The 23,716-nt window shown below is 45.6% G+C and overlaps 1 protein-coding gene across 5 annotated transcripts in view; it reads right to left on the reverse strand.

The window, feature by feature from the left end:
• Tbc1d32 (TBC1 domain family, member 32) overlaps nt 1-23,716 on the reverse strand; it is a 157,282-nt gene that overhangs the window by 18,381 nt on the left and 115,185 nt on the right. For 4 of the 5 annotated variants that reach the window (XM_013516658.1, XM_013516656.1, XM_013516655.1 and 1 more), the window contains 4 exons: nt 17,296-17,379; nt 6,035-6,104; nt 4,402-4,517; nt 3,319-3,473 (listed from right to left, as the gene is read on the reverse strand). In XM_013516658.1, coding sequence (XP_013372112.1) covers nt 3,319-3,473; nt 4,402-4,517; nt 6,035-6,104; nt 17,296-17,379 — 425 coding nt within the window. Of the gene's footprint in view, nt 1-2,582; nt 2,687-3,318; nt 3,474-4,401; nt 4,518-6,034; nt 6,105-17,295; nt 17,380-23,716 lie in introns of all 5 variants that reach the window. The other variant, XR_001234976.1, reaches the window with a different exon arrangement.

Consider the following 23,716-nt stretch of genomic DNA (forward strand, 5'->3'; position numbering starts at 1 on the left):
GTACCGGAGAAAAACCAAAAAAAAAAAAAGAATACAGAGGGTCAGAGAGCTTTTACTTGTTTTTCAGATTTTAAAGTAAAAAAAGCTGACTTCCTCTTACATATTTATATTTAAACATTAATTCACATATTTAAAATACATGTACCGATTACTATGGACCACAGTCTGGGACCTACCAGTGAACAAAACAAAACTCTGTCCTCACAGAGCTACATTTAATTTATGAAGAATAAATGATATAATTAAATATTTACCAGGAGTTGATGTACACTATGCACAAAAGTAGAACAGGGCAGGGTGGTGCAGTTGGGCGAACAGACAGAGGGACAGACAGACGCCCGGGGCTGGTGCCGTTCTGTGTCACTGAGCTGCGGAGACGGACGGGCTCTGCAACTGTGGCCAAAGCCAAGGGTCCCCCGAGCTGCAGATCTGCTGCCTGTCACCTGCACGAACCCGACTCAGTGCTGGAGCCGATGCAGCAAAGGAAACAGAAAGGACGGCACCACAACGATCACACAGCAAGGCTCTCACTGAGCGCACCGCCAGACCCAGTGACGGAGAAAACGCCAGGCCGAAAGGAGATTCGATAAAACCGAGTGATGCCGTGGCGCTAGTGCCAACACTGGTCTCCCCCAGGACCAGCCAGGCTGGCCCTGCTCAGCTCCCCTGACCTCGACACGGGCTGTTCAGGGGCCTGTGGCCGCAGGCTGCCTGGACACTGGAGACAGCACCTACCACTCCCAGCTCACAACAGAGTTCCTCGAGAGGCGTCTTCCTGGAATGTTAGTTGTTTTACAAAAAAGCATTAAATGCTCTATGGTCAGTGAGACACTTGACTTGATGTATTTGTACTGGCAAAGAAACAGTACAGGCCCCACAGACACGGGGCACCGACGGTGTGGGCCGGGAATGGGTCACTCCACCCCAGGCGGAGTCTCAGCTCCACCACAAGAGGCTGGCGAAAGGGTAAACTGAGTCAAACCCAGCCTGCCAGCACCCTGCCTGTTTTCGGCTTTATGAAAACAGAATATTACTGCAACTATAAAAGCAGTATGTTATTAAAAAGTTTACAGGTTCAAGTTAGAAATATAACTTCAGACAACCATGGTTATGCATCATTCACTGACAATGTTTATGGTATAATCTAAACCCTTAAGCAGAAGAGTTAGGTCAAGCAAAGCGAAGGTATTATTTTTTAATATTTGATATGAAAATAAATGTTTGTGTTAAATCCATATATATTATTGAGAAGTTTGAAATTAAATTTGTAAATGGGAGAGTAGAAGTGTAACATTTTAACAATCTTTCTAATTGAAAGATTACAACCTTACTCAGATTCTGGTTTACGGCATTTTGAAAACAGTTCATTTAGAAGAACTTGACGACTACATTCATCTGCTACCACTGTTAAAAGCCAGGCCACCTCAAGAGGAACTGCCCTAAGAAGCCCCCTTCGCCATGCCCTGAATGCAAAGGTGACCACTGGAGATGGTCTGCCCTCTGAAGCAGAGACCCCAGAGCTCAGACCCATCCCACCAGTTAGTCTAACAGGAATGAGGGGCCCCGGGGGATACTCTGCCTTCTCCCTCTGGCCAGACTGTCATCTCCATGGAGGAGCTCTGGGTAATCATGACTATAGAGGAAAAAGAAAACAGCCTGTTGCAAACACAGGTGCAGGTCTCTCGGTCCTTCTTTTCAATCCTGGCCTTCCTTCCAGCGTCACACCTCAGTGAAAGGAGTCACTGGTGAGGAGGTAATATGCTATTTTTCACAACCCTTAGGCTGTAACTACTTGTTAGATCTTTCTTGTGTACCTCTGTCTTCCTGAGAAACCACTTTGAAGACACCACCAAGTATTACAGCAGCCATTGATATTTTCCTACTAATCTGTCCATAACTCTGTAAAGTTTGTACTGTTCCTACCCTATTTCATAAATGGATGTATGTTCATTACTATATGTTTCCTACAACAACCATTGAGAATATTCAATGATTATTCAATTGGTCACTCATTATAGCTCTATTTATTTTCTTTAGAAACCACTTTGAAGATACCAAAGTATAGTACAACAATCATTGATAATAGCCTACACTTTTGTCTGTACCTCACTATTATTTGTCTATTTTCCTGAGAAACTATCTTATAAATAACAATATGTAAAACAACAACCACTGATAATTTCCTACCACTTTGTCTGTAATTCGGTAAGCCCCTATTACTATGTTATCCTTCCTTTACTCTTAAAATAAAAAAAAAAAATTAAAAGGAAGAAAACAGTTCATTTGATAAAAGACTGCAAATACTTTTATGGTGTCTGCTTCCTATGGCTCATGAGGGGAAAATTTCCCATTACGGTGAAGAGCAAGAACTGGAAAGTCTCATTCAGCAACTGCATCCAGACATTTCAAGCATTAAATCATGAACTCTCAATACTTCACTTATTCTGTGATGCCTTGGTTTATTTTCACTATCATATGCAAATATATAAATGCATGCATGTATGTGTACACACAAACATCTGAGACACTCCTAAGGGCTTTTCTCCACCTGCACCAGCTCCGTCTAGACACCCTCAACTCACCCGTGACAGCCCTGGGACTCCTTGTCCACACGGAGCCTGTCACGAAAGGCGTTGGGAGGGTTCAGAGTGGCTGGGGGAGCAGGTGGTTTCTCCCAGCTGCAGATCTAAGCCCAGTGCAACGAGTAAGAAAGTAAAATAAAAAGAAACATTAATAAATAATTCAGAAATGTACTTTCTGCTAACATACTTGCTGAGCTCTCGTAAGACTAACACATTTTATCAAAGTATACTTACAGTACCTTGATAAAACTCAAGATTTTCCAAATGCATAAAAAATGAGGAGTTCTGGTTCTCTATAGCACATGACTACAATTTCTACTCAATAAAGAGTTTTCTTATCCTGTGATTTAACTATCAAGAGATTCCACCAAAATAACAAAAAATCCATTCAATAATTTTCTTACATCCACAATTTAACTAATATAACTTTGTAAATAAATTTATAGTTATTAAATATTATCTAATGTTGAACTTCTATTTTATTACCATGCTGCTGTTTCACAAAAATGTTTCATGCATCATGTCTTTTAGTCAGTTCCTAGTAGATAAAATACCAGATATCCAAGAAAATGTTAAATTGGTATTCTCAAAAAGATTCTGTCAAAAGCCATTCTGGTAGAAAAATGAATACAAATGACTAGAGACACCGCTACAAATAAAGTAACACCCAGCGAATTTCAACACGATGTCTCTTACAGCGCTCAGCCCGCTCTATGCCCGGGCCGGAGAGGCTCACCGAGACATGCAGCCGTGGCAGCCAGAGGAAGGCGGACGCCAGCAGCCTGGAGAAGCGCTGGAGAAACCGCAGCGTCTTCTCTCTGTCCCCCGACATCAGCAGGAACAGGGACGACGCGAACCAGTCGTGGCCAGCGTAAGCCCCTTGCAGGCAGACTGGGAGCCGTCAAGGAACTCTGCAGAGGAAACACAAGGGCCAGGAACCCACAGGCCAGGACCCCCCCCCACCAGATGGAAACCAGTGATGCTCAGGATTTGCTGTGTCTTCAATCAGCTAGAAGCTGCTGCAGTAAACCTGTTTATTCAAGAAAAATAAAGCACTTGCACAGTTACACTTTATCGTTCTGCCTGCTCCGCGTCCAGGAGAGGCCAAGGCCAACAGCAACGGGAAGAGAAGCCACCGCTGTGTGTGTGAACGCGCCTGGCCGCGTCTGCAGACTTCGGCGCCGCCCTTCTGCGCCGTGACGCTCAGCTCCTCCCCTCGCCAGAACGATGCCCTACTTCGACTCAGCAGTGTGCGGGGTTGGACACACAGGTTCTCTTCAGGTGCAACTCCACCTCAGAGCAATCACCAATTCCCATGAGGTGACACGTGGACGGGCGGGGAAAAGCAGCAGCATTACTCTTATTCTGGCTCACAAAATGAATTTTCAGCCGGGCGTGGTGGCACACGCCTGTCATCCCAGCACTGGGGAGGCTGAGGCAGGAGGACTGTTGTGAGTTAGAGGCCAGCCTAGGCTACAAAGTGAGCTTAACGCTAGCCTGAACTGCATAGGAAGACCCTGTCTCAAAAAGCAAAAAAAAAAAAAAAAAAGAATTTTCAAAATGTCCTTAGACATGTCTGAAAATGCACTGTAACTACTTTAATTATTCAGTTTAAGATTCAATGAGTATGACTGAATCTAATGATTATGACTCAATTTAACAAAATTCATGTTTAAGTTACAGAATAAAATACCATCTGGATAGATTATAACAAATCACTAGTATAGCTTAAAGTTTTATTTTACTATGGTAAGGTGTCCTGTCAAAGAAATATGAAAAATATAAGTTCAGCTACTGTGAATCTATTCACAAAGGATATGAAGAGAAGATTTCACAGGAGCTTGCTGCTGCTTCAGGAATCTCTCACAGTGTTTCAAAACCAAGGCAAGATCATTCTCTGCACCGTCTTTTAACAAGTTGAGGAACTTGCCATACCTGCATTAAAAGCCCATGAAAAGCATAAAATGAAAACTATCAAGCTCTGAATTGCACAATCATTTTTTAAAAATCCATCAAAGTATATTTCTGTGGAGATGTCAAGGTTTCAGTTTTCAAACTCCTACTTTTAGTATAACTATGTTAAACAGAGCACTTAGGAAAAATAAGCCCTCAACACATGTCCCCAATGACTATGACATACTTGGATTAGCAGCATGTACCTAGTTAATGTGAATAACCTCACTGGAAGACAAGAACTAATGAGAAAATAAAACCTTCTAAATACATACTGAAAGTAATTTGTGCTAATCAAAGAAAAACAGTACGTTTCTAACAGTGCGATGGTGCACGGCTGTAATTCCAGCACTCTGGAAGCCTGAGGCAGGAGGATCGCAAGGTTGAGCAGCCTGGGCATTTAACAACTGATCAAGACCTTATTTCGAAACAAAAAAATAAAAAGGGCTGGAGCTGTAGCTCAGTGCAAAGGCTCTGGGTTCAGTCCCCAGTACCGAGACACGAAGTCTGTCTGTTCTGCTTGACATCTCACTGAGGTGTGGTCCCCATTTTGTGAAGTCCATGCCACGGCGACACTGCTCAGGGTGCTCAGGTGGCAGAGCTGAGCCAGTCCGGGTGAGCTGCGGCGCCCTCTCTGTGATTGTACAGGAAACGCCAGCTCAGAATCCCGGTGCACTGCCCCAAACTCTGCATCAGAATCGCTTCCACCTCTTCCCACAAAGGTACTACTTTGCGTTAGAAACATGTGACTGTCCTGCCTCTATCAGTGTGCATTCTGAAACGGAAACGCAGCACTGCAGTGTACTTGGGTGGAGCTGCGGGAGAGGATGAAGACAGTTACACGCGCTATGGGGTGGAGGCGGGTGAGCTAGAATTAATGGTGCCATTTCATCGTGTGTGAATTCACACTCAGCCTCCGCACAGCACTCACAGGTGCCCCTACGTCTGATTCTTAAGGTGACCCTACAGGCACAACGGCATGCCAAGACCCGCTCCAACAAGCAAGAAGAAGAGGCTTCCGGGACTTACTCCTCAACTCCTGGCCCACGATCTAGCACGCCCGCTTCTTTCGAAAACTGCAATTTGAGCAATGAAAATTCAAGCGACAACAATCTTGGCACCTTCACTTTAAGTTCCGAATCTGTCCCTGCAGTGCTTTTGTGCTCATCGCCCCTGTGTGGCAATTAGGACCAGCCATCCTGGCGAAAAGGGTAGGACTGCACTACCAGCGCGCTGAGGTGCACAGTGCTGCCTGGGGAGATGGGACAGGCACAGACCTCGCCAGGCCACGGCGGCCTCTGGACAATACTGAGTGAAACGCACTCACAGGGAGGGGTAACACGACCGTGTGCCAGCATCCTCAGAGATGAAGCTACTACTCTCTGAATGATAAACCCTGCATTCAAAGTTTACAGAACAGTTGGCTGCTAAACATCATTAAGCTCATTACAGGCAGAATCCTCGGTAGGCCTGAGGGACAGACAGAGTCCTGCACGCACCTGACAGCCATCCTCACACCAAGCTGCTGCACAGACGAAAGGCTTTCATTCTTCACGTCTGCATCAGTAGCTGAAAATAACAGATAACAGATTCACAAAATGTGTAAAAGGCTGCATGACAATCACATTTTAATTGAAACTGAAAATATTTTTACGTATTTAATGTGAATTTGTAAACACTGATGAATTTGTTTTTCTAAGAGCTCAGGTGGTGATAGGGGTCATGGTGGTGGTGGTGATAGGGGTCATGGTGGTGGTGGTGGCGGTGGTAGTGCTGGTGGTGGTAGTGACGGTGCTTACATTTTTCAGTTACATTTTCAAAGGAATTGACAGGAAAATTTTAATTAAAACTTTTATTGTATAACCTATTATTCAAAAAAAGAGAAATGAACTATTTTAAAAACAGTGTGATACATATATATGTGTAAATACACTGATTTTACTCTTCTTCCTTTTAAATTGCTTTACCTTATTTTTTAAAACTTTTTACAAGTAAATTTTATCCTATAACAATGACTTAAAGCACATATAAAACACCTAGAGTATTCAACTACCTACGCTACTGTGCTGTAGACATAACATAAACGAAAACCAAAAAGCCATTCACCTAAAAAGTGATACAGAAATACTGCACTTTCACATATAACACATATGTAAGATTTTCAGTTACAAATAGATGCTAGCTTTTGTAGAGCACCACAGTGGCTAACTAGAACCTCTAGCAACAAGGTTAGGGACCATGGTGGTGATGGCGGTGATGGTGATGGTGGTGGTGATGGTGGTGGTGGTGTGGGGTGATGGTGGTGGTGGTGGTGGTGGTGATGATGGTGGTGATGATAGTGGTGGTGATGATGGTGGTGATGGTGGTGGTGGTGATGGCAGTGGTGGTGATGATGGTGGTGATGGTGGTGGTGGTGATGGTGGTGGTGATGATAGTGGTAGCGATGATGGTGGTGGTGGTGATGGTGGTGATGACTGGTGGTGATGATGGTGGTGGTGATGACTGGTGGTGATGATGGTGGTGGTGATGGTGATGATGATGGTGGTGGTGATGACTGGTGGTGATGATGGTGGTGGTGATGGTGATGATGATGGTGGTGGTGATGACAGTGGTGATGATAGTGGTGGTGATGACAGTGGTGGTGGTGATGGTGATGGCAGTGGTGGTGATGATAGTGGTAGCGATGATGGTGGTGGTGGTGATGGTGGTGATGGTGATGATGATGGTGGTGGTGATGACAGTGGTGATGATAGTGGTGGTGGTGATGGTGGTGATGGTGATGATGATGGTGGTAGTGATGACAGTGGTGATGATAGTGGTGGTGATGACAGTGGTGGTGGTGATGGTGGTGGCAGTGGTGAAGGTAGCAAGTAGAACAGCACCATCCCTCATGTCCTATTCCTAGCAGGTGAGAGAATGACATGGGATTTAAACAGTCTTAAGCCGAGGCAGGTCAATGAATGGGAAGTCAGCCCTCCCCGACTCTGCTCCCAGCAGTATCAGAGGAGACAGATGCAGTAGAGTGCAATAGAGCAGGCTGTACAAGGGCCAGGAGGGATTGATTGTACACCAGACTGGGAGCAGCCAATGGCTCTCTCTGTCTGAGGTTGCCACAGCAGCTGGAAAGCAATGCAGAAACACTCAGGGTAAGGAGATGTGGGCGGGCCACCAAGGGACATACACAAAAGTTGCTGGCTGAGGACTCTGGCCCCAGTCCACACATGCAGAGGCCAAGATCAGGCCTGTATGCAGCACTAATGCTACTGCAGACTTGGCAGGGTTACCCAGCACAGATTTGGGCTCTGACCTGGACACTACCACAGAACTGCGGGCACTAGAGGAATTTTATGCTTTTTGGTTTATTTGTTTGTTTGCTTGTTTTGTTTTCCTTTTTCTGTCTTTTTTGGGTGTTCTTTAGGATTTTACTTTTATTATTTTGTTTTGTCTTTTTTCTCTCTTTCCTTACCTGTCTCTTGATTTTTTTTAAGTTTTCAGTGAGTGAACACTGTCTCCAGATTTGCTGGTTTGCTTCAACATTCTTTTGCTTTCTCACTTATTGTTTCTCTCCTGTCCTCTTCTTCAGTTTGCCAAAGCTTGGGTGATTATCCTTTGTCCTTTGTCTTGCTTGTACTATGTATCTCTTTAATTATCCCTCCATTTTCCCCCATCACTCTTAAATCCCCCACACAAAGTAAAATCACTCTACTAAGGAACCACACAAAGTAAAATCACTCTACTAAGGAAAACTCATAGCATACAAGCCCCTGATTTTATGTTGGATTTCATTATATAACTGTAGATCTTGCTCCCATCGTTAAAGGTACCAAATTAATAGTTACCACAGTTTGTTAGTTTCTAGGTGTGTTTTATGATATTGTTATTGCTAATTGTACTACTTTAGCCAGGGTGTAATGCCTGTTGTAATCAGTTGTTCTCCCTTGTATGGAAACACTGATTGTCTAGGGTCACAATCATGACCATAGTCCAAAGGACTGGGTGCTGAGTGAAACAGCAACTTCCCATCCCTAATAAATTAGGAAAGTGGATTTTGCAACAGACACAAAAGCCAAGAGCCAGCTACACCTAGAAAACATCTCTGAGGGACAGACATTTCCTAGGGAAGCCTTGATGCTAGTGATAAACTTACCTATCATAAGCATTCCACAAGCATCAACACTGAAAACAAATTAATTTTTTTTTAAAAAAAAAATAGAAAATGACAAGACACAGAAACCAAATGCAACTCCAAAGCTCTACAAGTCCAGGGACAATGAGATAGAGGAAATTTTGAGTCATGCACCTCAATTTTCTGAAAGCATCATAATTTTTAAAAAAGACAAGTGAATGAAGCTGTAGAGAAAATCAAATCAGAAAAAATCTCTCAGGTAGAAAAAAAAGAGATCAAAATGAAGGACTTACTCAGTGAATCTAGAGTAGACATACATTTAAAAAAAAACAGAGGAGCTTCAGAATATAATGAAAACCATGAATGCCCAATATAGGAAAGAAACAGAATCCATGAAACAGATTCAAATATCTACCAAAGATATTAAAAATTCCACTGAAAGAAATGCAGCTGAATGAATCAAGGTGAAAGCAGAATATCAGTTCTAGAAGGCAGGATTGTGGTTAGCAATCATGAAAAGAAAGATTTCTTAAAAACTGGAAGGGATCATGAAAATCCAAAAAATGCAGATGAGGCAAAGAAGATTAATGTAAAATTTCTTGGAGTCAATGAAAAAGTAAGAGGAAGCACAAATGACATAAAAAACCTGCTCACACAAGTAAAGGCAGAAAACATCCTAAGCATGGAAAAAGAATTTGATATACACATAAACGAGGAATATAAAACTCCAACTGTCATGACCAAAATAAATCTACATAAAGGGATATAATAATCAAGATTTCAGAAATTCAGCACAAGGAAAGAATACTAAAAGCAGTTAGAATAAAGAAACAAATCACTTATGAAGGAAAGCCCACGAGAATCAGCAGATTTCTCAAGACAAACACTTAAGTCAAGAACAGATTACAGTGAATTATTTCAAGTCCTAAAAAAACCTCCATCCCAGATTGATGTACCTTGCAAAACTATCTTCCAAAATCAGTGGAGAAATAAGATACTTCCATGACAAAGAAGAACTGAAGAAATTCATGACAAAAAAACCCAGCTCTCTAAAATGTTCTAAAGGATATTTTAGAAAGAGATAACAGAGACCACAATACCAAGAACACAAGGAACCAAACACAGGAAAATAGTACGGCAAGGATAAGCCAATAGGGGGTTGGGGATTTAACTCAGCGGCACAGTGCCTGCCTGGCAAGTGCAAGGTCATGAGTTCGATTCCTGGTACTGGAGAAAAAAAAAAAAAAAGAGATAAGTCAATACATATCAGTTATAATCATTATGTAAATGGTCTCAGCTCACCAATAAAAAGAAAGAGAATGGCAGAATTAATCAAGAGACAAGATTCAACAATCTGCTGCATGCAAGAAACACATTTAACTCAAAAAAGAAATTCATAGTCTGAAAGTCAAAGGATGGAAAACAATACTCCATGGGACAGGAACCCAGAAAAAAGCAAGGATAGCTTTTCTACTTACAAACAATGTGAACTTTAAGCCAAGACTGATCAAAAGAGACAAAGAAGGTCACTACATCCTTGTAAAAGCAACAATCCAAAAGGAAGCAATAACAATCATAAATATATAGGCAAATACCAAATACCACTGTACCCAACTATATGCAAGAAATACTGTCACGAAAAATCAAATAAGCACTAAGACAACTGTAATGGGGGACCTCAGTACCCCACTGTCACAAATAGACAGATCAACTAGACAAAAAAATCAACAAAGAAATATCAGAACTGAACCAAACTTGTGAACAAATGGACTTAGTAGATGTCTACTTGGTGTTCCATCCCACAACATCAGAATACACATTCTTCTTTTTTTGCATGGGATGTTCCTCAAAATGGACCACATTCTTCTAGCCCACAGAATATGTTTATATGAAAATAAACTAAAAATTATCATATGCATATTATCAGTCCATAGTACAATGAAATTGGAAATCAATGGCAAAACAAACCATAAAAATTCCATGAACACATGGAAGTTAAATACCACCCTCCTGAACAACCAATGGGTCACACACCAAGTTAAAGAAGAAATTAGACAGTTTCTACAATGAAAAGATAATGCCAATACAACAAGCCAGAACTTATGGAATGCAATGAAAGCAGTCCTATGAAGGAAACTTATAGTGATGAATTCCATATTAGAAAAACAGATCAAGCTCAAATAAACAAACTAATGCTGAATCTAAAATTTCTAGAAAAAAGAAAAACAAGTCAAACTCAAAACTCTTATGAGGGAGGAAATTATAAAAATCACAGTAGATACTTATGCAATGGAGATTAAGAAAGTAATATAAAGAATCAATGAACTGAAGTTGATTCTTGAACAATTAAATAAAATTGATATACCCTTAGCCAGTCTTATCAAAAACATGAAAAAAAAAAAAGATTTAAATCCATGGAATTAGGAATGAAAAGGGCAAAAGCACAATGGATCCTGCAGAAATCCAGACAATTATGGGGATCAATGGAACAGATTAGAAGATACAGAAACAACTCCAGACATACTCAGCCACCTGATCTTTAACAAAGGGGCCAAACGCATTCACTGGAAGAAAAGATGGCCTCTTTAATAAATGGTGCTGGAAAAACTGCCTTTCAACATGCCAAAGACTAAAACTAGGCCCATGTCTCTCACCATGTACTAAACTAATATCAAAATGGATCAAAGATCTAAATAGTAAAACAGAAACACTAAATCTGCTGGAAAATAGAATAGGTAGTACTCTCAAAGACAAAGGTTTAGGCAAAGACTTATGAACAAGATCCTGTGGCACAGGAAATATTATAAAGAATCAACAACTAGTATCTCATCTTATTAACAAGTTTTTGCATAGCAAAAGAAATCATCAACAGAGTGAAGAGATAAACCACAGTGCGGGAAAAATGTTTTTCCAGCTGTTCCTCAAAGGACCAGTATTTAGAATATGTAGAGAACTCAAAAAAAACCTTATCCTCCAAATTTAAAAACCCAGTCCAAAAATGGGCATCTGAAATGAATAAATACTTCTAAGATGAGGCAAAAATGACAAAAAAAATACATGAAAAAATGTTCAACATCACTGGTCATTTGGGAGATGCAAATTAAAACAAGCTGAGATTCTGACTCACTCCAGAAACAATGGCTATCATCAAGAAATCAACCAATAATGAATGCTGGTGGGGCTGTGGGGAAGAAGGAACCCTTCTCCACCATTGGTGGCATTGCAGACTGGATGAAAGGTAGAGAAGGACACAGATATGGACCTCAAATATTTCCTAAAATCAAATAATAAATAGAAGATTACAATTCCCACTTCCAGAATGCATTGTGAAAAGCACAGTACTTTACTGAAAAAAGGTCACCCAATGACATCCATAGCATCACACTTTCTTAAGGAAGCTTGATCCAACTTAAAATCATACGACACAGTTAATGAGAAACCGAAATCATCTGATATAATCTACTATTTTAATTATGAATAGAATAGCTTCAGAATGAAAGAAGTTGACAAAATTTACTTAACATGGACTGTGATCACTCACTCTGTAATAATTTCTGTTCTATTTTTGGTCTGCAAAGCTAGAGTAGAAGAGCAGTGGAATAGACTAGAACAGCAGTAAAAATATTAAATCTATTCTGCCCACTCTTGGTTAATGGTGCAGAAGAAAGTTTACAGAAAATAAAGACTGTGTGCCGAGGACGCGGCCACAGAGGGCAGAAGTCGCTGCGTAGCTGCCCGCTGCTCCCGAAGCCCCGCCACCTGCGGAAGGCAGAGGACCGGCCCCAGGGAAGCTGGCGGGCACCGCGCTCACCCTCCTCTTCTAAGCCTGCGTGAGCGCCAGGGCCTCCTTGGTCTGCACTCGCTCGTCCACTGCACTCCGTTCTCCCTGCCCTAGAGCTGCACACCTGTGCCCGGCGCCCACGCGCATCCAGATGCCTGCCAGGCACAGCCAGAGGCCTGTGGGGAGAGCCTGCTCTTCCCCTGCCTGGCTCTGCACGCCCCGACCTCCCCATTCTGTTTCTTTCCGTCCCAGTGTCTCACAGTGCCACTCTGACGGCTCCTCTTCCCCATGGCACAGCCCACAGCGGAGGCCTCCCATTGGCCCTTCCTTCTAACGAAGCCCCATGGGCACCAGCCGACCACAGCAGCACATTCAAGGCACCAGCACGCTGCCCAGGACCAAGTAACAGCTGGAGAGCGCCAGCTTCTCTTCACGTCTGGGTTTCCACCTCGCCCGGCCCTGGGTGCACAGTCCCTGGGTGCGCTCCGCTCCAGCTGCACAACTGCTCTCGCAGAGCAGGCTAGTACTTCACTCACATGTTCCACACAGGGGAGGGAGACAGGAGTGTATTTGCCCAGTAGTCAGAGAAACTATAAAAGCTGTTTAAACGATATATTAAATTTTAAGACTATATTTTAATACTCAAAAGGTCAAACAGTGGTAGATTTTCTCATTTTTCCCAACCTTTTGGTTAACTAGCATCATGAAAAGAGATAAAATATAAATATCTGTTCCCCTGAAATGGCTGCTTAATTTATCCTTTTGAAGAAGCAACTACAGTGGGAAAAATACCCAATTGCTTCCACGGAACACGCTGACAAAAAGCGGCATCTGTCGAGACTGGGGCGATACCTGTGTGGCGTGCACACTGTGACCGTGCAGAACCTGATCTGTTCATTCTTCTTTCTCTCTTTAAGGGTGTGTGAACAGCCAAACTAATCTGATTTTTCCAGATTTGCAAATTTGGACTCAAATTTGCAATGGACTCAAATCCTGAGGGAGCTAACAACAGATGGATGATTGTGTTATTCTAATTTCAGCTACCTGAGAGTTTAGAAAGCTGTCATTTCTAAAAGGCAATCAATTTCTCATTTCAAGAAATATGGAAAAAATAGACTATTTTCCAGCACTTGCTTTGAAATATCTTTTATATCAGAAGGTAAATTTTGCTTATTTAAAGTAAACAGAGTGAAGTTTTATAACAGCAAACCATTGTTCCACGAGCCAAAAAATACACAATAAAGGATGGGGGTGTCTACAACCTTTCGAAGGAAATACGGTAGCAGTGAGCTCAGGGTATCACAACAATAAACACTGAACAATCAATCAACAGGAAGCCACTGTATCTCCGGCTTTCCGCAATGCTCTGGTGGGTAGTCTTCACCTAGAGCCTTTAAAGAATCTACCTCGGCGTTTGGGTGTACCTGCCTAGACAATGCATTCAGCAAATCCAAAGCTGGAGATTCCACTGGCATAATTCAGAAATGGAACAGAGGGCAGCAAACCGTGCTCACTGAGCAATCAGTTGTGCTAGTACTGCAATAAGACACACGAGGTAATTTTAATTTTAGATGGTTTACAAAAACCACGGCCCAGCAGAACAATGTGCTAGAAGAGTGGCAGACGCTAGAGATTATTACACCGAACACGGAAGAGATGCCCAGTGCCCGTGCAGAGCTCCGCGGGCCCCGTCCCTTGCTTCCTGTTACGCAGACCTGGTCACTACATCCTGTCTGCTGTTCACTAAGTTTCAGGCTCATTCACAGCTATACTTCTCCCCACAAATGCTTTTGCTCCAAACACCTTTACTCCTGCTTTCTTTCCTTCGTGCCGGTTTCATTTTAAATACGACGCGGATGGGGCCTCAGACAGCAGTCACAGGCTGCGGTGCAGCCAAGCGCGTGGACCACGTCTTCACCAGGGTACTCAGCAGAGGCAGCTCTCCCCCTGCCTTCCGCACATCGCTCCTCTCGGCTTTGTTTTCATCCTCTTACCACTTCTCTGGCCCCTGTCCCAAATTTGCGTTCGATGTTACTAGGTGTAAAAAGTTACAGGTTCATCTGTGTTTATAAATATCGATACGTTCAGAAATGCTCTCAGATTGTATCTGTGTGAGTAACAGATGGTAGATAACAGCAGTATATTTAATCAGAGGCCACAGGAAAGGCTCCAAGGCACTGGAGTCCTAACAGCGCAACTGAAGCATGCATGGACAGCACGGAGCTTCCCACACAGCAGTTTTCAGAGAGGGCAAGAAGAGGAGAGGAGGTGCTGCTCCCGCCGGGCCTCTGCAGCCGACCTCACGCCATCCTGTGGGCACCCTAGGGAGGGACTGTGAATCCGGAGGGCACAGCAGCTTCAAGGTGCAGGCGGCTCGAGCACAAGGTGCCCGTGCAAGGCTGCCTGGTAATAGGAGTAGAAAGATGGGCTGGGCCACACTGGGAGCACATGTAGTATTCTCCAGTGTCTTTTCATGGAAATATGACTCACAGCATGTAGCGGGAGCACAGGACACGTATTTGAGTGACGGTTTCTCCAGCAAAAAGAGGAGTCGTGTTCTCTTCCAGGGAGCAGTGCAGCTGCGGGATGATCTGTGACCGTGAGTCCCGCTCTCCCGCCTCCCTGTCCACTCTTCCTTCTGCTGCCCCTGAGTCCTGGACATTCACCTCCAGACGACTTCACTCCATGCCCACTTCCTCCGTCACACAGCACTGAAATACTCCTGCTAAGATATAGCTAAGGCTTCTGCTCAGAAATCTTAACGGGCGAAAGAATGAACCATCTGAGATAAATTCACTGACACAGATAGGAACCCCCTCTCCCGTTCCTTTATCTTTCTTTGTTTAATTTGGTGAGCTCCGGTTGACGTCGTTTTTCTAGTGCAAGGATGCAATGGTACGTAAGACAGAAACCATCCCACCAGAGTTTAAAGCAACATGAACAACGACGCTGGTCACAGTGGGAGAACACGACAGCCACACGTGCTCCTGGCTTCACGTGCCAAGGCCGGGGCTTAGTGATCCCTATTTCCGGGGCCTGTCTCTCCTCGCGACTCCAGGCTCTCAAGCCCAGCGTGCCCAGATCACGTCTGCCTGGCCCTCCAGGGAGGACCCAAAACATGACACAGCAGGAAAGCCAGCTCTCATCGCCGCCTCAAACCCACTCGCTGTTCCCCTGCATCGCGCTGTCCTTCCCTCTGTGCTCCTGGCACACTCCTCCTGTCCCTGACGGCCACGGCCAGCCTGTCAGCACCCTGTGGGCCCCACCCTGTGGGCCTCACCCTGTGGGCCTCACCGAGAACCCACGGCCCTCTCACCGGCCTCCCTGGACGCCCTCACGGAAGCCCTCGCAGCTTTCACCTCATCTCAGAGTCTCCGTCACCCTGCTCTGGCCCTGACTCCCCTCGGTCCTCCCTCAGCATGGCGGCCGTGATGAGGTGGCGAGTCGTGCAATGACCCCCGGCCCCACAGCGCCCTCTCCTCTCCTCTCCTCTCCTCTCCTCTCCAGTGGCAGCACAGCAGCCGCCCCCTCACCGTCCGCAGACAAGTCAGCCCACCTGGCTGTGCTGAGGGAGGTCTCTTGCCTCGGAACCACTCACAAGTCTTGCTCCCACGGCCCTGGCTGGTTACAGTACAAATACTGCACATGAGTAAAACCGTCTGTGCGGGAACCCCCGGACCACCATCCCCTGGACCTGGCCGTCTCGGCTCCTCCTCACTTAGCACCAGACCACCAGCACCGTGCGGGGATTAAAGTGAACTCCATGCGGCCAAGTTTTCTCTTGGGCCGTGGCCAGGTCCCAGGGATTAGAAAGCGCTAGACAGTCGGGTGTGGCGTCTCTTTGTGGATAAATAAATACGCCATGGCGGCGTGAACAGCATAGGGTTCTTCAACACTAAGCGTGAGGCATGGAAGAAAGGGGAGGTGCGAGAGGCAGAGGAAGGAGCGGGAAGACGAGGCCTCGGGGTCCAGGCAAAGCCGAGACCTAGGGCCCAGAGATGACCTCAGAGGGAGGAGCGGGCAGGGCTGTGCTTCCAAGTTCACTCGAGGGCAGGGGAACAAAACCACCCTGGAAGGAGCTGGACTCCAAGCTGAGGAAACAGCCGCGCCAGCGCAGTACCCGAGCAGAGGGGTGAGCCAGGCAGACGGGATGTGGTGAATGCATCGGGACGGAGAATTCAGCAACGCGAGGGGAAGGTGGACCCGGAAAGGCTGAGGAAGCCGAGCTCCAGCTCTGCGGCAGGGGCCATGCTGCCCACAGAGGGGAACGTACAGGACAGTGCATGGCAATGAGCACCCGTGATGCAAAGGTCCTGTGGGAACTCCCGGCTTGAGGGCCGTGTCACACAGCCCGGCACTCTTACCCACCAGGGAGCTGCAATCACGAGAATGAAGCTTGCAGTGGACGTCTGAGTAGAAGGCACAAATTGTAAGGCAATCAATTTATATGAGGTAGCTGAGCACTGTGGTTTGAATATGGTTGGTCTCTTCTGAATGTCAAAACATGAGGAAAAATAAACCTTCCTCTGTAACCCGCATGGCCTGTGGTACTGTGAAGCTGCAACAGGAAGCCGACTAAGGCATGAACAGTGTGCATGGAAGAGAGCACAGAAGGCCTAGTAAGACCAGAAGAGCGGAAGAAGACACTGAGGAAACACGACTTCTGATGGACACATACCAGGAGTCCGAGTGACACAGAAGGCGTCCACAGGGACTTGCTGTCTAGGACACACGTGGCACCAAGTGAGACGAGAAAACTCACACGGACTTGAAATCTAGTCACACTCCTCTACAAAGCATCATCTGTTTTCATGCTGAGGAGTTTTCAAACTTCAAAATATTTAAAAATGTACCTGTGTATTCCACTGAGGGGAAGTAACATTCAGATGGATTTTCAGTGAGATGAAGCACGAATTTTTCAAGTAATTCTCCTAAAGCTGTAATAAACAGAAGAAGAATGAGGACATTAAAGGTCAAAAGTGGCATGTGAAAATGCATCTCTAAGTCACAGACTAGCAGGTAAAAGCCACCCGAATTTCTTCAGTGTTATACCCTAAGGGGGTCCGACTCAAAATGCTTATGGTTTTAGTATTCATAACAATGTTTCTGACTTAAATTAAATTTTAATAGCTTAGCTGAGAACCTATTCAATGCAAAACTGGAAAAGAATAATCTGCTATCTTTAGATTCTCTAACGATTATTTCAGAATTTGCTAAATGATTTCAACACACTAATTAGGCTATAATATTGTATCGTAATTCTTCACACATACAGAGAAAAAAAGTAGTAGACTTCAAGGCCAGGATTAATACATAGCTCATGTTCCTGTCAAATCCATGACAGAGTACATAGATGTTTTCTATACTTTGCAATTGACGGTATAATTCAAAGGAGCCAGATCAAAAGGAAGCTGGCTTCATCTGGCTTGGAAACGACAAAATGATTCTTTTCCAGGCTGGTTTGATAACGTGACTGTGTTTGCATATAGTATAATCCCAAAATACCCAGGGTTTGACAGCTATCATACAAACCAGTGTCTTCCTTTTGCTGAGAAGAAACGCGTATGCAGAGTTAACTGATTTGCTTATAGATGTAGCAAGAAAGCTGTGGCCACCTTTTAAAACTGTGCTCTAATTAAACTGAGGATATTAACGCGACCGATATTAACCGCAGGGCCCTACTTCACATCCACACACACATTAAGCATCGAATTCCGAAGGAAAGATTAGTGCTTCACAAGTGAAAGGTGCAAAACCACAGAGGGACAACATACTCTTCCACAACTGTAACTGACAAGCTGTGTGTCATCATATTTCGATGGCTAAAGATAAAAAAGAAGAGTGGCAAAGACATGGGTCTGAAGAGTCCAGAAGGCAAAACCGCAGGCTCAGAAAGCACACCAGCACTGTGTGATACTTATTTTATGTCTACAGTCACTTACATTGGTCCTATTTGCAGAAGCAGAAGCACGAGTCCTACCACACTTACAAAAATCCTGAACGGCCTTTCTTGTATTTATGTTTACATGAGTAATTGCCCTGAGGTGACAGCTTTCACTTTCTATACATAAAACTTTATTTCCAAATCACTTAATATTGTCTCTTGAGAGTACAGAAAGAACAGTATCACAATGAGGTTCAGTTATAATCATTCTTAATTTGGTAAGACTAATCTTTTTGTTTGTTTGTTTGTTTTTGTTTCTTTTTTTTCCAGTACCAGGAATCAAACTCATGACCTTGCGCGTGCCAAGCAGGCGCTGTGCCACTGAGCTAAACCCCCAGCCCTAGTAAGACTAATCTTAAGTGCAAGAAATACATTAGTAACAAAGATTGTGCAGAAAGGCCATTTTAAATGGAAATGTCATTACAACTCGAACTATAATGTAATGATTCTCATTCTATTACAGCCATGTTTGCTACACGCTATGCATTTAAGTACATATCTGGATTAAGGGGGAAAGTACAGCATACTGCTAAGCAATCCCGTGAGTCCTGTGTCTACAGTCAGGTTCAGGAGTGAGAGACACAGCTGAACAAACTTTCTCGAATGGAGCCAACCTCTACCCACATCCTGGGAAGAACTGAGCACAACAGGGTATAAACTCGGGGTCCACCACACTAACCTCACACTGTGCCAGGCAGGCACACTATTTTGTAGCCAGTACTGATTTTCACTACGAAGTCATGTAATTACAGTCATATATTACAGCCTCACACATAAATTAATTCTATTTCATATGTAAAACAATGTCACTGAAATACCCTGAAATACTGAAGTACCCTAAGACGGGCTGGATTTCTGCTGAATGTGTTATATTCATCTCGCCCAGATAGCATCTTGAACAGGACCATACATTCCTGGGCATTTTGAGGGGCAGGCTATAGGTACAGAGCAACACTGAGCCCTGGCTCTGATCTCGCGAGCACTCCTCTCTAACCGACTGTGACAGCAGCTGAATTGCACAGCTACTGAAGTGACCATTTATCTCAGTATGACCAGCAGACTCACTCACTAAACATCCCATTACCTATTACTCAAACTCATTCACATCAGGAAACCACACTTAACTTTAAAAGAGAATTAGTCATAGGAAGATATTACCTAGAAAGGAAACCATAGAGTTATTGTTTATACACCAAGAACACCACAAGGCTTCCTGCTGAGAACAGCAGGGTAGAGCGCGCAAGGATGCGGTGGTGCTGACTGGGCTTTCTCCCTCAGCCTTGGCGTCTGCCTAGGTTCAGAAGCTCGCGCTCCTCAGAATGCATGCACAGAAACCGCGAACGCAGGGTGAGTCAGCAAGAGGCAGGGCCTGAAGTCACGAATGAGAGCAGTGCCCTCTGAGAGGCTGCGGGTGCCTCGCCTACCTTTCTATCATGTGAGGATGCCACCAGAAGGCACTCTTTTTTTGAGTTTATTCTTTTTATTGTTTTTTGTGTGTTTTACTCTGTTGGTACATTTTAGATACACATAACAACCGCATTCGTCGTGGGGAATTTGTACCTGTCCATGATAGCTCTTGCTTCTTCCTTTCACCCTCTCATAGGAGATCAAGCCCCGACGCTGAATCTGCTGGAACTCTAACTAGGGCTTCCTCCCTTCAGAATGGGAGAAATAAATGCATATTTATTGCCCAGTGTGGAGTCCTTTGTTGCGCCAGCTTCCACTGAAGAAAACACCAGCGGAGCAACTACTGGCTCTAAAAGTGGGACCGCTCGGCGTTTGCAGGGGTTCAAGTTCTCTGTTGAACTCACTCCGCAGACTCATTTTTCAAAACATCACTGCAGGGCAGCACCAGGCCACACAGGAGGGCCTCCTGCACTCGGCTTTACTCCCAGGCCACGAGAGCGCAGCTTCCCCGACCGCACTGGGTCGGTCTTCTGCCTCCACACAGCACTGGGGAACAGACTCGAAGACAATGAACCTTGCAACCCTGAGCCACAGCCAACCTTTCTTCCTCCAATTTTTCATTCAAAGCTGTTTCGTCAGTGACAGAAAGCTGATGACCGCAGAAAACAGCTGCCCGTTGCTGTGACTCTACCTGAGCAGTTTGGAGCCTTTGGGGAAGGTTTGCGGGGAGCTGGAGCACACTGGAGGCCGGCTGCAGAAGGCTCAGAACGCTGTGAGCAGAGCTGGCGGGCGACTGCCATGAGCTGAGACGACCAGGATGCCAACAAGAATGGGGGCAGCAAAGCCCGCACCCCTGCGATTTCAGAGGGGACTTGGGTGAGAGGCTGGGCCTCTTACATCTTGGTAAAGAACTGGTGCAACTTTGTCCATGTCCTGAGCCTCTGCGGAAGGCTGAGATGGACCCGGTGGAGGAAATGTCAAGGCAGCACAGCACCCACAGGCTGTGGCTCAGGTACTGCTGGCTACGTTTTGCCAGAATTACAGTGAGAACTGCAAGCAGAAAGCTGAGCGGGAAGACCCGAAAAGCCTGCACTGCGGCCAGAAAAGAAGTGTGATATAAACTTGGGGCGAAGGACAGTGTGGCTGTTGGAGATCAGTGCCATTAACAACCCGCTCTGGGTTTGATCCTGGGCGGGGTAGGCGTGGGGCAAGTACTTTGCTCTGGGATATGTGAAAGATGCTTTGAGGGCATGTGGGGAATCGGCCAGGCCGCACCCCCAGGCCTCAAGGATGTGAAAGTGTAAACTCCTTTGGAAGGTTCTACTCTGATAGCAGGGCCGCCAGTACTCAGAGCTCACTGCAGCTATGGTCCAAGCTGGAGCTGGTGGCGTGATCCACTGAACACTGGTTTGCAGTCACACAGCATGCAAGAGCCGGGGCCAAGGAAGCTTCCACCAAGTGCTCCACAAAAACCCTGGGAGGCCAGGCAGCCCCTGGGAGGATGACCGGTGATACGGTGAGAATGCAGCGGAAGCTGCCATGGACACCCTGGAATTGGAGACACCAGGAGCACGGACTGTCGGCCAGGGAAAGCCACAGACCAGAAGCAGCCCAGGGAGGCCGTGCTCTGCAGCTGAAAGGCCACACGGCGTGGCTGTGTGAGCCCTCTGGGCCATAGCTCACCCCCATGTGCCTTGGACGCCAGCTGCGGAGGACTGAGTGTGTGCCCTGCTGGGTTCTAGGCTGGCCGTGGGTCAGTGCTTCCTTGGTTTTCTCCTGTCTCCTCTCCCCTGACATGGGGATGTTTACACTGTATCTTGGGAGGACATAGCTTACTTTTTTATTTTAATAGAGGCCCACAGCAAAGAGTCTGCCTCGAGTCCCAAAGGAGACTTTGCACTTAGACTGTTTAGCAGTGCTGGCACTGTTTATACACCCAGGGCAACTTCTGTAATCAGATTCAATGCGTCTTGCATGATGAGATGGACGTAAGACAGTGGGGTGGGAGCAGGGTGTCATGGCTTCAATATGGTGTGTCCTGCAGAAGGCTTGCTGGGTGGAAGCCCTGCTTGTGGATGGGCTCTGAGGAAGTGACTGGGTCCCACAGACCACAGCTCAGTATCCGACCACTGTACCACCTGCTCACCACTGCAGTCAAGCCAAATGAGCCTCCGGGGCCTCCACCCCTCCCCATTCACTCCCAGCACGCCTCCTCGGGTGGGGTCCTTAGCATTGCTTACCTCAGCTGCAGTGATCGACTTCTAACCGGCCTCCCTGCAACCACTCCTCCCTCCTACACCTCCATGCACGCAGCTTAATATTCCTGAAGCACCCTTCTTTGTTCCCAGCCTTAACTCTGCTAACAGCCTGATTCCCCTCTGCCCACAAAACACGAGCCAATTTAGTTTTTAATGTATTCATTTCTCAGACTCTTAGTCAGTATTTACTGTGTGTCAGGCACCTACTGTATGCCAAGCACTACGATTTTATAATTAGGAACTATAAACAGTGAATAAAGCAGTTTCTTGCAGTGCTGGAGATTAAACCCAAGGCCTCATGCACACTAAGCGGTGCTCTCCAGTGAGCTCCCACCTCAGCCCCAGCATCATTCTGTGCCCTTACATTGTTCCCATATAGGGCAGCAGCACCCCTAACATGAAAACCTACAGCGCAAAATGCCCCCAAATCTGAAACATTCCGAGCACTGACACTGGATTCAAAGTTTCAGATTTTAGAGTTGTATAGGTTAGGGATTTCAGCTGGCAAAGCTTATGCAAATATTAGAACATGTAAAAAACTCCAAAATGTGTGAAACACTCTGGCCCCCAGCAGTTTGGATAAGGGATACTGAAACTGTAATGGTACTGAGCCTTGAAAAAAATCTGGTTTCACCAAACACATTTGCTTTCTGGTCATAACATGAAATAGGCTAACTGGAACCCACGGTGTGCAACATCATTAAGGGCACAACCTGGATATATGGGTTTAGCAGAAGCACAGAAGAATAATTCAGAAACTGGCAGAATAAACAGGAATGTCACTGCGTTTCTCTCTCCCATAGGGGTTATGCCAGGAAGGGAGCTGTGAAACAAAGGCCGCGTGGTGTCAGAACCACACATCCGGCAGGCGCTATGCGGGGATGCTGCTGAGCTGGACCAGTAACGACAGAGGCCAACGCTAACAAAGACAGGAACAGGAGAACAGAGAGAACCGCACCCGCCGTGCCGTCTCCTCCAGCTTCCGGGCTTCTTCTTGTCTCCGCGTCTGATGTTTTCATCCCGAACTCTGATGTCTGATGCGGAGCAGCCTGGAACTCGGCTGCTTGTCTCCCTCCGTGATTAAGCGCTTCAGCGCCTGCATATTATCAGATCGCCTAAATTAGTGCAGCTGTTAGTCTCCTGCCTGTGTGGCCAGCAAGAAATGTGGCGGTAGGCACTGGCGAGGGCCTGTGGAGACGGGGAAGGCACCACGCGAAACGCAGATCTGCGGAGTCCAGTGAGCAGCTTTCCTGAGACCCTGGATCTCACACGGCCTCAAGGTCCACGAATCAAAGGTCTGGATCCTGGCCTGGCGTTCCCAAGAGGCGGAGGGAGTCTGAGGAGTGGAGCTCGGCAGGTAAGGAGAGGGTGGGGGACCCTGGCCCCTTCTCTCTCCTTTGCTCTCAGCCCGTGCTCGCCTCCCCACGGGCTCCTTCCAGGGTCTCCGGCCCACAGCAATGAACTGTGGATGGTAACTTTCCAAGCTGTGATCCAAAATAAACTTTTTCTAAGTTGCATTGCAATGATCTGTGTTAGAGATTGTAAACTAACACAAGACATGTATTTACTGACAAAGAAAATGCTAGTCAATACTGTACTGAGTGGAAGGAAAAAAGAAAATAGTATGCTTGTCACTGACTCATTTTGACTAAAATTACACACAGT

This window comes from Chinchilla lanigera, unplaced genomic scaffold, assembly GCF_000276665.1.
Source record: "Chinchilla lanigera isolate Chin_1 unplaced genomic scaffold, ChiLan1.0 scaffold00035, whole genome shotgun sequence".
Taxonomy (NCBI): domain Eukaryota; kingdom Metazoa; phylum Chordata; class Mammalia; order Rodentia; family Chinchillidae; genus Chinchilla; species Chinchilla lanigera.